This window comes from Xiphophorus couchianus, chromosome 14, assembly GCF_001444195.1.
Source record: "Xiphophorus couchianus chromosome 14, X_couchianus-1.0, whole genome shotgun sequence".
Classification (NCBI taxonomy): Eukaryota; Metazoa; Chordata; class Actinopteri; order Cyprinodontiformes; family Poeciliidae; genus Xiphophorus; species Xiphophorus couchianus.
Window position 1 is genome coordinate 10299729 of NC_040241.1, and position 12540 is coordinate 10312268.

Sequence of the window (12540 nt, forward strand, 5' to 3'; positions counted from 1 at the left end):
GGCCAAAAAATGCTGAGCGTCTTTCATGTCTCGCTTGACTCAAAGCAGAAAATGTTTAACTGTTTCCTGCTTCTCCTCTTATCAAGCCACTGATTTAAAAAAAAGAAGAAAAAAAGAGTAAAGAAAAAAGGCACTGAGATCATACAACAGCTTAACAAGCGCTTTGCTCATCATTGTCTGAGGAATTGTAGCCAGATCTTAGCGCACACTTTATACGACACATAACTCAACGTGTCCTGTTTTAGGTCAGTTAGGATGACCAAACTTTTTCTACTGGCTAAATCCCCAAAATAGTAAGATAATTTCTTCTCACTATGGTTTGCTGGAATTTTTGCCCATTCCTCGTGGACGGAGGTTTGTGTAGAACTGAGTCAGAACTGTAAGCCGTCTTGTTCGCCCAGAAAGGTTCTGTGACACCAGGGTTTTGAGGTGGTCACCCCAAAACAGTGACTTTGTTGTCTTTAAGCCTCCTTGTAACCACTTTGGTGCTTGTCCAGTTGGAAGACTGATTTGCACTGATGATGTAACTTCCTGGGTGGTGCATTTTTTGAAATGCATTAATATTTTCCACATATTTCCTTACTGCGCCATGTTTTTTGTAAAGTGCACCAATTCCTCCTGCAACCATGATGCCGCTTTTAGCAGGAAAATTATAGTCGGCTCCTTGACTTGTAGCACGTTAAAACGGTTATGCTCTGTTACATAAAATAAATAACTTTTACTCCAGCGCACAGAGTTTCCATTGATTCTCTAACACCACGTATTTAAACAAAAGTGTGCTTACGTTTTTTTCTTTTCCATCTGAGCCAATAAGTAGGTCACACACTCTACAACTAACAAACGAACACCCTGTCCTTCCATCAGTGTGGTCCCACAGGCTTTTATTTCGTCTTTGAAGTCTGAAAATCTCCAACCAGAAGTCACTTGTTAGGTGAACAAAGATGGCAAACAAATTTAAATGAAGGCCATGGACCTACATGAAGGTTTACGACTCGCCGGCCCCTCCCAGATAAACAAGAATGGCCTGACCTGTTTGTTGTGGGGATGATTTAACGCTCTTACTTTTGGGAATGTAGGCAGACACACACAGAGGAAGGCTTATAACATCTATGCCACATTTCCAAGCATGATTATTCTAAATAATAGGCTCCTTGTACTTTTAGCTGAGGTTTGGTGTGGAGGGTGGTCATGGGACTCCCCAATGTGATGGCAATGCACTAATCTGCCTTGTATGGCCCCCTTCACATGTGTTCACACCATTGTTTCCACAGTCTAAACAGGGAGCGCAATGTTACCCAGGGGAATTGTAAATGGGCTGGGTAGAAATCCCTCCATTAATTTCCAGTCTTATTTAGAGTCAACAGTCTAACTCTGGTTTTCATATTAGTTTACATCGCCCTCTTCGTTTCTGGCGCAACACAAAATATAGGAAGAAACATGTACACCTATCAAAAAAAAAACACAAAGGAGGAAAGAGCTGGAAATTCATGGAATATTTGCATCTTACACAAAAACGGGCTCTATCTGACTGCTAATGCAAATGGCCACTGTTGTGAAAGAGTCTCAGCTCAGCTTTTTCAAAGCGAGAGAAGTGCTGCGGAGACTAGAGTTCACTGCAAAGGTTGCCTCAGGTTGCAGCTATAGAACAGTAGAGTACACTGTAAAGAAATGAAATGTTTCTCTTTAGTGAAAACAGATGACTAAAAAAAGAAAAGTCCAAAAATTGCCCTAAAACAACAAAAAACCCATTAAAAAATAAAAAAATTCAAATAATAATAATAAATGTACAACTGTAATTCCCTTTTCTGTTTTTTGAGGGTGTCTTTTTCAGAGGATTTTAGCTTTTTCATTAATTTCTGCCCCATTGTTGTACTTGACCAGGACTGCTCGTTTTGTGGCGTGTACTTAAAAATTGCCAAACAAGCGGAAGACAAAAGACCCAAGAGAGAAGGGGGTGGCGGATGGAGGGAACTCTGCTTCAGCTGGGCATTTCCTATACTTTATTTCTATACTTTACAGATTCAGAGTTAGGTGACTGAACAATGGAAGTGAATGGATGAATTAATCTCTGCATGAGTACTCAATTACCAAGGTTGGCAGAACCAGATCTCAGGACTCAAGTATATTTTTACCTTTCACTTTTTTGTGAAGAAAAACATTCTTGTATACTATTACTTTCGTAATCAGCTGCAATAATTATTACTGCTGTTTCAAATATATTAAGCATAGTCTTACTTTCGATTTTAAGAGTAAATGTCATTACAAGGTTATTATATCGTGAGAATTCCTAGTTCAGTGTGTGAAATAATATCCCATTGGCTTTAGCAACATGATAATATGTCATGAGAAGACACGATCCATATCAGAGCATGTGCGTGTGTAAGGCCTGGGAGAGGTTTTCTCCCTCAAACCGATTGGTGCTGTAATTTATTACCCGGTACACACGTGGGAATAGTATTACAGCGCCACAAGATAAACAACTACTCCACTTCAAGGCATATCTCGCGAGACGGAAAAGCTTCCTCAGTGCTCTCCTATTGTGAGAGTTTTCCAAATCTCGCGTTACCTCTGAAGTTTCCCACGCCTGTTGTTGTGGCGTCTCTGCCCTTTTCGCTCTCTCTCTCTCTCTCTTCAGTGTGTTGCTGTTATCCGCCGCTCCCCTCCTCCTCCCCCTCCCCCTTTTTTTCTCAGTCTTCCTCACCCACCCCCTTTTTCTCTCCGTCTCCGTCATCCCTACACCTCCAGTCTGCTTCTGTTGTCTCGGCGGATTGTTGGGCTGTCGGAGAGAGACGGGATATCGCGAGTATTGGAGTTTTGGTGAGAGTTTGTGGAAGATGGCGCCTGTTGTGACAGGGTGAGTCTGAAGAATCGGGGCTGGCGGTGGGGAACCGAGTTGAGCAGAAAACAACTTGCAGGGATGAAATGGCTCAGTTTTATGTGCATGCCGTGCTGCTTGTGTTCTGTGAAGTGCTTTTCTGATGAGTTGGTTGTTTAGAAAGTCTGCATGTGTCCGAGTGAAGGTGTTTTCCTCCCTCTTTGAGCAGTTGCGGGTACTTGCCTGAGCTGACTGTTGTTGCCGCGGTGTTTGGTGAGCTAGCCCCCCGCTTAGCGTCACTTCACCCCCGGTGGTCTTTTCTGCCAGACAACGGACTGCTGTTAGCAGGCTTGCTAGCCCGTGGGGCTAGGCACAGCCAGAAAAAAGCGTGTGTTTTTTTTGTTTTTTAGAAAAATTCAACACCAACACCCCACCTCCTTTCTGTCACAGTTTAACGGGGAAGCAAATTTTTCAGCACTTGTGTTTGTTTTCGAAACGTGCTCAGCAGCTAGCCGGGCAGCACGGTTACGAATTGGCTAGCTGTCCGATAACGGACGCTTACTGAAACACGTTGCTGCTTTGTGGTCTGTGTGTCCTCTTAGTGGTGTTTTAGACCCATTTTTGTTTATTTTTTCCCACAGTGATATAAAGTGAGTCTTGCATAGTCTGGTAGCTGTGTATATTTTAGTGTGAATCTACAACACACATTGAATAATGCTTATTTTAAATCAGTTCTCTTTTAGTTTCAATTGAAAGTAGCGTCTAACTGCGATCTAAATGTAAAGAAAACTATACCTTGGTATTTGTGCGCCTGCATATTCAAAGCAGATATAAGTTAAGGACAAATATGGCCAATAATCGAAGTTTTAATCGGTGGATACTGGTGTAATGTCTACATTTGTGCAACAGCTTTCTGTGAGACTCGAGGTTGTTTTTCCTGCTGCCTATGTGTTGTAGACTGTGTTTACATAAAATACACAGATTCAGCAAAAGCTTGCTTAGGCCCATATCAGCATTTTTTTATTTTTACATTCTTGCGATATTTCTTAAATAGTTAGAATTTTAAGCATACAGCATTATCTGAAAGATCACTGGAAAAAAAATTTATACCAAAAACATTAATGTTGGGACGAAATGTAGACAGTTGCGGATTTCAAAGCTGAAATTCTGACAGTGTATTCGGCTTGCTTTGTTGTTGAAATAAAACATTATAGTTATGTCCTGAAGATAACCTATAAACTATTTCCAATTTTTTTTAATTGAATTTGAACCCTGCACTGGCAATTTGAGCATATTATGACATACCAAACAGATGACTTTAGGCACTGCTATTTGGAAACATTTATTACAGACTAACAATAAATAAATTCTGTGAACGGTCCAATCTTTAACAAAAAGCTTCTGGTAGATCTCTAACAGGATTGAAAAATGGTAATGAATGGAAATTCACTGTGCGTGTACATAATCACTGGGGACTTTTGAAACATTAACCTGTGGTTGCAAATAAAAAGCTATTTTTGAGGGAGGGCGAGGAGCATAAATATACCTGAGCGATTGAAGCAGCTTTGCTGTTAGGAATATATCAATAATAACAACATTTACAGTGATACTATAGAAATGGCTGGTGTTACTGAAACCTGCCTTATTGAGAAGGTACCAAAAAACAATGTGTTCATTTGGAGAAAATTTTACGATTCTTAAACTTCTTACTTTCTCCCCACTTTTTTAAAGGCAAACTATAAAATTTTGGAAGTATGATTCATAGATAAAATGTAAATTTTTTTTGAGAAATTCCCAAGTTCATTCGAAATATATAAATCCTAACAAAGATTTTCAAGCTTTTGTGAGGTTAAGTTCCTATAAATCTTTCCATTAATTAATTAATTTAAAAACACATACGTTCCTCATGTATTTCACAGAGTAAAGAAACGGATCAATTGTAAAATAAGTGACTTGTTCACATGACTCTTTTGCCACAGAAAAGATTCAGTCTTCATATGTTGGCTTGGCTTGCAAAATCAAGTCCTTCTCAAACATGTCTTAACTGTTGGTGCTTTGGATGACTCTCTTTCAGTTTATTGAAGATTTCTCTGGGAAGAGTTGTTATTACTGGGTAAACCGTGCTGTTTAAAGCACAAGATTCATCACAGTGGTAGTACATTTGCGTGAACAAAGTACAGGTTACAGCTCTTCCATAATAGCCAAGATGTTACCAGCCAGTGTGAGGGTTCAGTCCTTGCATTTGCTTCCATAGACGTAGAAAAGTAAACACCACATTGGCTTTGTTGACCCAATGACACCTCAACACGTCCACAATGTTGCTAAGGGCAAGTTTACCTCGGAAACAGATACAAGTTTACCTTGAAACTGGAATTTCTGACTAACAAAAACACTAAAGTTTACATCAAAACTATTTGGACAAAATGTCTCTACATAAAATAATGTTTGTATTTTAGTAAAATAAAATAAGTGAGAGGAATAAGTATGAAATGTGCTTAAACTTACTTACAACTGGTTTCTTTGCTGTATCCGTCCCTTAGTGGGATATGAGTTGTATTTTTTTAAGCAGGGGAAGTACTACAGTCAAAGGAAAATACAGTTTTAATCTAGTGTTTACCGAGAAGAGTGACCTTGTGCAGCATAAAAAAACAAGAATTGGACACAAAATGTTTATACTTTTTATGTTAAATGACATTCACATATTGACAAGTCCCCCTTTCTCCACATTGAAGAAATCATAGGCATCTCATAATGGTTTCTTCATTATTTACCCAATACTCCTGATAAAGTAAATGGTTTTAATTAGAGCTCCGGCTTATAGAGCTGCCAGTGACTTATTTTGTAATCATCAGGCTTGTGATATCAACGGTATGGGCAATATAAACTTTAGGCCATGTTGAAAAGAGCCAGTTGACTCAATTTGGCAAAAATGGCCCCCCAAAATTGTACTTCCCCCTTGCATTAGTCATATAGCTTCCAATTTTTTGGCTCTGTTGAGGCACTAATCCCCACAGACAGCTCGGTGGGTGACAGACATTTGCAGGGCTGCTTAGAGGTGTGTGCGTGTGTGTGTGTGTGCAGATGGATAGGAAGGGGGTAGTTTGCTGTGCATGTTCATTTGGGGCTTTCCAGCAGAGCTGAACTGATTTTGGTTGGTGCGTTTTAGAGGGAGGAGGGGGCAGGCAAGAGGGCAGGAGGGTCAGGTCTGGGTGGCTGGCCACCTGTCCAGATGATATCAGCAGATTCATGTGTGTTTGACTGCGTTTTCCTGTGAATAAAGTCGGAAGGGAGTGAGGGGGGTGGGGGGCGCTTGGGGTCAGCATGGAAGAACAAAATGTTGCGGTTGCCTGTTGGGCTGAGAGGGGTGTAACAGAAAATTAAAACGCCATAAGGATCCTCGTAAAGTCACCGTCGGCCTCGCTCACAGCAACGGTTGGAAACACCAGACTAGGCCTAATCTGTTATTGGTCTGATGTTGGGGGCGGGGGCTCCAGCAGTACTGAGTTGTTAACGGGATTACAAGTTCTTGTATATGTTGCAAATGAATATTTGGTTTTATGTGTGTATATTTTTCTTTAAGTGGCGCTCTATTAAATTAGAGCCGGCACTGTTAGCCAGTATTTTTATGTGTACTATATTTCCTTGACATTGTTTCCTACTGAAGCAGACTTCAGTTTTAAGGAAGTGTTTGGGTGTGCCAACTCGATTTGTCACGTTGATGTGGTAAACGTTAAGCGTAAATGGTGACGATGTTCAGATCCGATATATCTGCTCGCAGTCCTGAAAAGACATTTTCTGTGCGTGGTGTCCTACTATATTGACATAATATTTTTGACAATCTTACAGATTGGACATGTGTTCCTCCACATTTTCACAGTATAATCACAATATAGTCCGATACTTATTGTATTGGACTATATTGTACGATAGCGTTTGTCTCTGTGATGTTATGCATTCCTCATTTGGAAGAGCTGTCCAGAGAGCAGCTGGAATGCTGCTCACTAAATGTGAGCAGCATTTAGTGAGCTGCTAAATGCTGCTCACTAAATGCAGCATTTAGTGAGCATTTACTAATGCTCACGATACTTATTGTCCGATACAATAAGTATCGGACAATATAGTCCGATACTTATTGTATCGGACTATATTGTACGATAGCGTTTGTCTCTGTGATGCTATGCATTCCTCATTTGGAAGAGCTGTCCAGAGAGCAGCTGGAATGCTGCTCACTAAATGTTATGATGTTCAAAGCAAAGTGTTAAATTAATGAAGCAGGAGAACAGCTTTTTAATGCAGTGTATGTTTGCACGCAATTGGCTGGAATTGCATTGGAAGAGCTGAATTATCAACAAGTACTATCAAAATGTATAGCAAACATGCTAGCAGTAGTCTACTTCTTTCGCAGACTGTTCATTTAGCTACACTTTAAAGCTATGGAGTTTGCACATAAATCATATTGATTGTTATTGAAGGATTGAGTTGGGAAATGCCTGTTTTTTAAATGACATCACAATTAGAAAAGTCCAATGATTTCCGTAAATTACAACAGGAAAGTGTGTGAGTATTTAAAAAAAGTCATGTGGCTAAATGAGCATGTTGGCAATATTTGACTCAGTGTGTGCAGGATTAAAGAGACTGCTTAAAATCAGATCTCTCTGGGTTTAAAAAGGCAGCCTTTCATTAAATAACATATTTCCAGCTATGAAGGAGATAAAAACGTAGCAGGAAATCAAAAAGCTGCACCTGACTTTAATTTGCTGAAGCGTTTTCAATGACATTTTGATAAATTACGTTTTGAAGATCATAATTTGAGATAAATTGCAGGATTTTTTAAAGACCAAAGTAAACATGTAAAAAAAAATTATTTTGGTGACAATTCCATGGTTTATGCATTTGAAGAAAGTGTTAAACTATTTTTTTTACATAATTGTGCAGTCTGAAGGGTAATTTCTTGGCTCAAAATAGCAGTTTTTTTTGTTACAACATGCAGAAAAATATATCTGTTGCTGCAGCATAGAACAGGATCTTTCTCGTCTCTGAGTACCGTATTAGTGTGAGCAAATTATGTTTGTACACGCTGTCTAAACTCGCTGGATTCCCGTCCCCTGTGTGCACAACAAGCAAAAGACGAAAATGAAAATAAACAGCATTGACTTTGTATTTTCCTTTCTGCACGTTGCTTCCTAGCGCAACTGATTGTGCAGTAGAAAGAGCAGCGCTGTTCACCTGAGATGATAAAAGCATGAATCACTTATTTCAACACTGCTCCGCCCTCACTGTGCCCCTCGGGGATGGGATTCCATTTAGCTCAACCCAGCCCCCCCCCCACACACACACACTTTCCTCTTGCCGCAAAAAAAAAAAAAGAAGTCTTTTTTCGACCAGAAGCCAAGAATTTGCTCTGGTGTAACGACAGTAACTCAGCGTGTGTTTGCGACACAAACTCGTGTTCTTGTAATTTTTTTATTTTTTTTTTACCACTAGTGTGGTTTAGGGGGCCTCTGGGGTTGTTTTGATCTGATCCAGTGAGTGAGTGGCTACACGTTAAAGCCGTTGTGTGTGTGTGTGTGTGTGTGTGCACGTGCATGCATTCCCCGGGGTCATCTCCTCTTCCCCGCGTCCTTTTTATAAAAGGAAAGATTCAGAGAGAGCAGCAGATGTCGAAGCGCTGACCTTTATGGTAGCTAAGGCTCAGAGGAGAGTTAAAACACATGCCCACCCAGTCGACCCCCACAACTCCCCGCCAGCTCGTGTGAACACACACAGTCGGCTACTTCACCTGCGGCACTGTAGGGACAGGTAAACATCTGATCTGTGCGTCACCTGAGCATCCTGCAACTCGCTCCAAACTCTGTGAAAATCTTCAAAGTGCGTGTGGCATGTGGGGTTGGGAGCCAGTGCAAAAATCACAAGTCAAAACCACAGGCAAAGCAAATTTGCCATGACAACATTGGGGAGGGGGATTTAATTTAGTTCATACAGTGGGCCATTGTTTTAGGAGTTCATACATATCTGTTACTTCACACGACTGAAATCCCCCCCACCCCTCTACCCTCCCACCTCCTTGAGGCTCGTAGTTTCGTTCAGGTTTCAGATTCGACTTGTTTGGTCAAGTGAGGAAGGGCCTGTTAAAGCACCACACACCCAAGTTGAGTCAGTGTCTTTTATTTTCTGGTTTCCCTGCTACAGCTGTTTGTCTCAGGAGGAACAGCCATCCGAGCTTCCTTTAGGGGATGGATAAAGTATTTATCCATGTATCCATCTCGGAGACACCCCAGGCGGATAGAAATGCACATTTTTGTGTAATTTGCGTTGGATCGCTGCCAGCTTGGCACTCCTTTATCCATCTACTTAAGTGCGCACCCAAACAGATATTGTGACATAGTACAGCGTGTACCTGCACTTTTACTTTCCTACTTGTTGATGCCGCATTTTCATGCATCCAGAGAAGCATGGCAGCCTTCTGTAGCGGTTGGAGTTTCTCTGTTTTTCTTTATTTTTCTTTTTGTAGACGTTTTAAGATTTTTTTTTTTTTTCTGGAGGCGTTGCATGTTTGGACAATTATTTGACATTTGGTTTTGGATGCAGCTGGAAAGATTTTGACTCTTACTTTTTTTTTTTTTTTTTTGCACAGTTGTTATGATGCGTAACCAAGGAAACAAGGTATTGTTTTTACAACTGGTAGCAGCTGATTAGCATTGCTGAAGTTCAAATAATACCTGAACTACAACCCCCAATGCTCGAGGAGTTGAAACGGATTCTTCATGGATGCATCGCAGAGCGAGAAGGAGGACGTTGTAGCCATATCGTTCATTGATGATATCCCAGACTCCAACGTCTCTCAGCCGGCCTATTCATATGGCCAGACAGAGATTTAAAGAGGAGCGGCAAAAGCAAATGGAGTGGATTAGCAATGGTTGCCAACAACTTATGGTGTCATCTAGGACATGTTACTGTCTCTGCTGCCTGGATACTGAGCTGTTAGCATGTCATAACACTAATCATAACCATCATCAAGTTTCATCAACTAGTTTATTTGTGTTGCACATTTTAGCAACAAGGCAGTTCACAGTGCTTTTACATGATAAAAACTAAACCTTAAAACACATTACATTGTAGTCGCAAACTAAAAAATATGACAGTTAATTTCCCTTCGGGATAAATAAAGTATTATTGAATTTAATTAAGAACCTTCTGATGAATTGTTCTGTTGTGGTAGTTATGCAAGAACAAAGTGTCTTTGTTTGAACACATCCATACCAATAAATAAAATTTATACCCCTGATTTGAAACCTGATTATGATGACGTTTTGCCAGTTTTCCAAACATCCAGCTCTAGACGGCGTTAAAAACTTAGAATGTTAGTATAAATTTGCACGAAAGAGAACATTTGAGCATCTGTGCTAGGAAGCTTTATAGGTGTGCGGTAAGGATGGTGTTGAACAATTTAAGGCAGAACATAAAGACCTTGTGGCTTTTAAAAGCAGACCTGGCCTCAAGTCCTCTCTCTGTGTTGCTGTTGGCGTCTGCTTCACCGCTTGCTTTAGACAGAAAACCAACAAGTCAGCACAGTGGAAGCATTCAGCTCCGCGTTGACTCTTGTTTTGAAATTCTTCTTTGACTTGCCTACATTCAGCCTCAGCTTCCAGCAGCGTTTCCTCGTGCAGTAATGGCAGCGGACCTCCCCGTTCCCCGTCCTACGCTCCTTTGCTGTTTTACAGTGATTAGTCTCACCAGGGGGAGGGCCCTTTCTACTCTGTCAGCAGTTTTTGCCCCCGTCATCCCTCTACATTCAGGATGTTTCATTCACAAAACTCGTCTGGCTCAGTTTGCTTTCACCCTCCCCTCTGCAGACTTTTCTCTTACCTACTTCCTATGTTGGAGCGGCTGACACGAAGAGGGAAAAACAGCTTAAAGAAGAAGAAGCGTGTGATTATCTATTTTATCAAACACGTCCAGGAAAGCGTACTCTCTTTCTGCCTGTTGAAAATTACATCATTTTCAGTTCAACTCCGTCTAGAGCGTGACGCTGTTGTTTGCGTCCTAATGTCGGCAGACAATAACACGGGCCCTGTTCAAACATTCAGAGAAAATGTACACAGGATCTCCCGTGTTGGGAAAACCCCTGACGATGCCGCCTCGGAGCTGCGAGCAACTGCCACTATTGCTGCACAAGATAAGAGGGGAGGGGCGAAGCAGTACGCAAACAATGTTTATTGCCCCCGGGGCAGTTGGTGGCATCGTGTGTTTGTTGATGGCCGCGATGCTGACCCACACCTGATCTATTTTAAGGGTGTTTTTTGCTCCTTTTCATTTCAGTCTTTTGGGCTGATCTTGGTAACGCCCGACTGGAAATGTACACACTTTCTTGCAAAAGTAATCAAACCCCTTCAGATTTCACACAGAATTTCATGTGTTTGTTTTGTGGAGGGGATTTTAGGTGAACAAAACAAAGTCAAACAAAAAATAATAATTGTGGTTTATTTTCGTCTGATGTGGAAGAAAGTTGACTCTACCCTGAACAGACAAGATGCGTGGTGAAAAAATATTGATGGCAGCATTATGCTGTGGGGGAGAATTTTTTTTCTCGGCAAAAACAGAGGTGGTGGTGATCTTTATTGATGCGTTCATGGAGCAAACATGTTAAAAATAAAATTTCTGATAATACTGTCAATTTAAGTGAAATCTATCGAGACAACGATAAATCGAAATTCTTCACGATTGATAGCCGATACGATAAAAGTCAACACCTATTGCAAAGAATACTGCTTTTAGTCTTCCAGCTACAAAATCACTTAACACTTTGCAGTTTATTTGTAAAGAAAGACGTTTCCCAACCATGTATCTTTTGTTTCCTTGCCAATAATCCAATAGTTTGTGTTGAACAATCATACAAACTCCCAATAAAATGACTCTGTAGCTATGAAATGTTGTGCTAATGAGGTCAAATCCAGCTTTTTTTGCAGCACTGCTGCTTATTTTCCTAGTATGATATTCTCTAAAATAGCAGTGTACATTTTCTTTTTTTTTTTGTCTAGCTCAAAAATCATATTTCAGCCGGCGACTTCTGCGAGCCCGCCTCCATTGAGACCGCTGCTGGCATCAGTCCAGGCAAGTGATGGCAGCCCTGGGGGAGATTAGCGAGCCTGCGTTCTCCTTTCTCCTCTGTAAAAGTAAGAGCGGAACAAGGGGAGTTATCAAGTGTCATGAAAATGCAGCAGAAAGAAAAAAAAAAAAAAAGAACAGAAGGAAAGGAGGCTGAGATTCCAGGAAGGGAAAGCTGTTATCTGCAAAATGTTTTCTTCGCATTGTCTTGCTTGTTTAACCGAGGCCGGCGGAGACTTTTGACTGAAGAATCCGCCTGGTGGCATTCCTGTGGCTGTTGACGTCAGGAGGGTTTCTGGCCTTTTGCTGTGGAATCACAATGAGAGCAGTGGACTTGTGTGCTGTTCTGTAAAAATGTCTGATTGTGGTTGAGCAAACAATGCCCTTTTTCCCCCATTTTTTTAAAACTTAATGAGAGGGTTTGTTTATGTTGTGGTTAATCGTCTTGCACTTGCGGCCGCGGCCTGATGCTGCCGTCTACTGTTTCAGAGGGTTTTGAAGCGCTGCTGGGGGAATGTATGTGGGGTTTCAGATGAGCTCATGGAAGGAAGCTGACCTGGTTTAGAATGCTCTGGTTTTTTCCCAAAGAAGCCATCCAAAGAATGAACAAGACATTGCTT

General features: G+C 41.0%; 1 protein-coding gene across 1 annotated transcript in view; it reads left to right on the plus strand.

Moving 5' to 3' along the window:
- The first annotated feature begins 2646 nt into the window (after positions 1-2646).
- Positions 2647-12540, plus strand: part of rbpjb (recombination signal binding protein for immunoglobulin kappa J region b) — a 51279-nt gene continuing 41385 nt past the window's right edge. Inside the window, exon 1 of the mRNA XM_028038662.1 lies at positions 2647-2854. Coding sequence (XP_027894463.1) covers positions 2835-2854 — 20 coding nt within the window. The 5' untranslated portion in view covers positions 2647-2834. The remainder of the gene's footprint in view (positions 2855-12540) is intronic.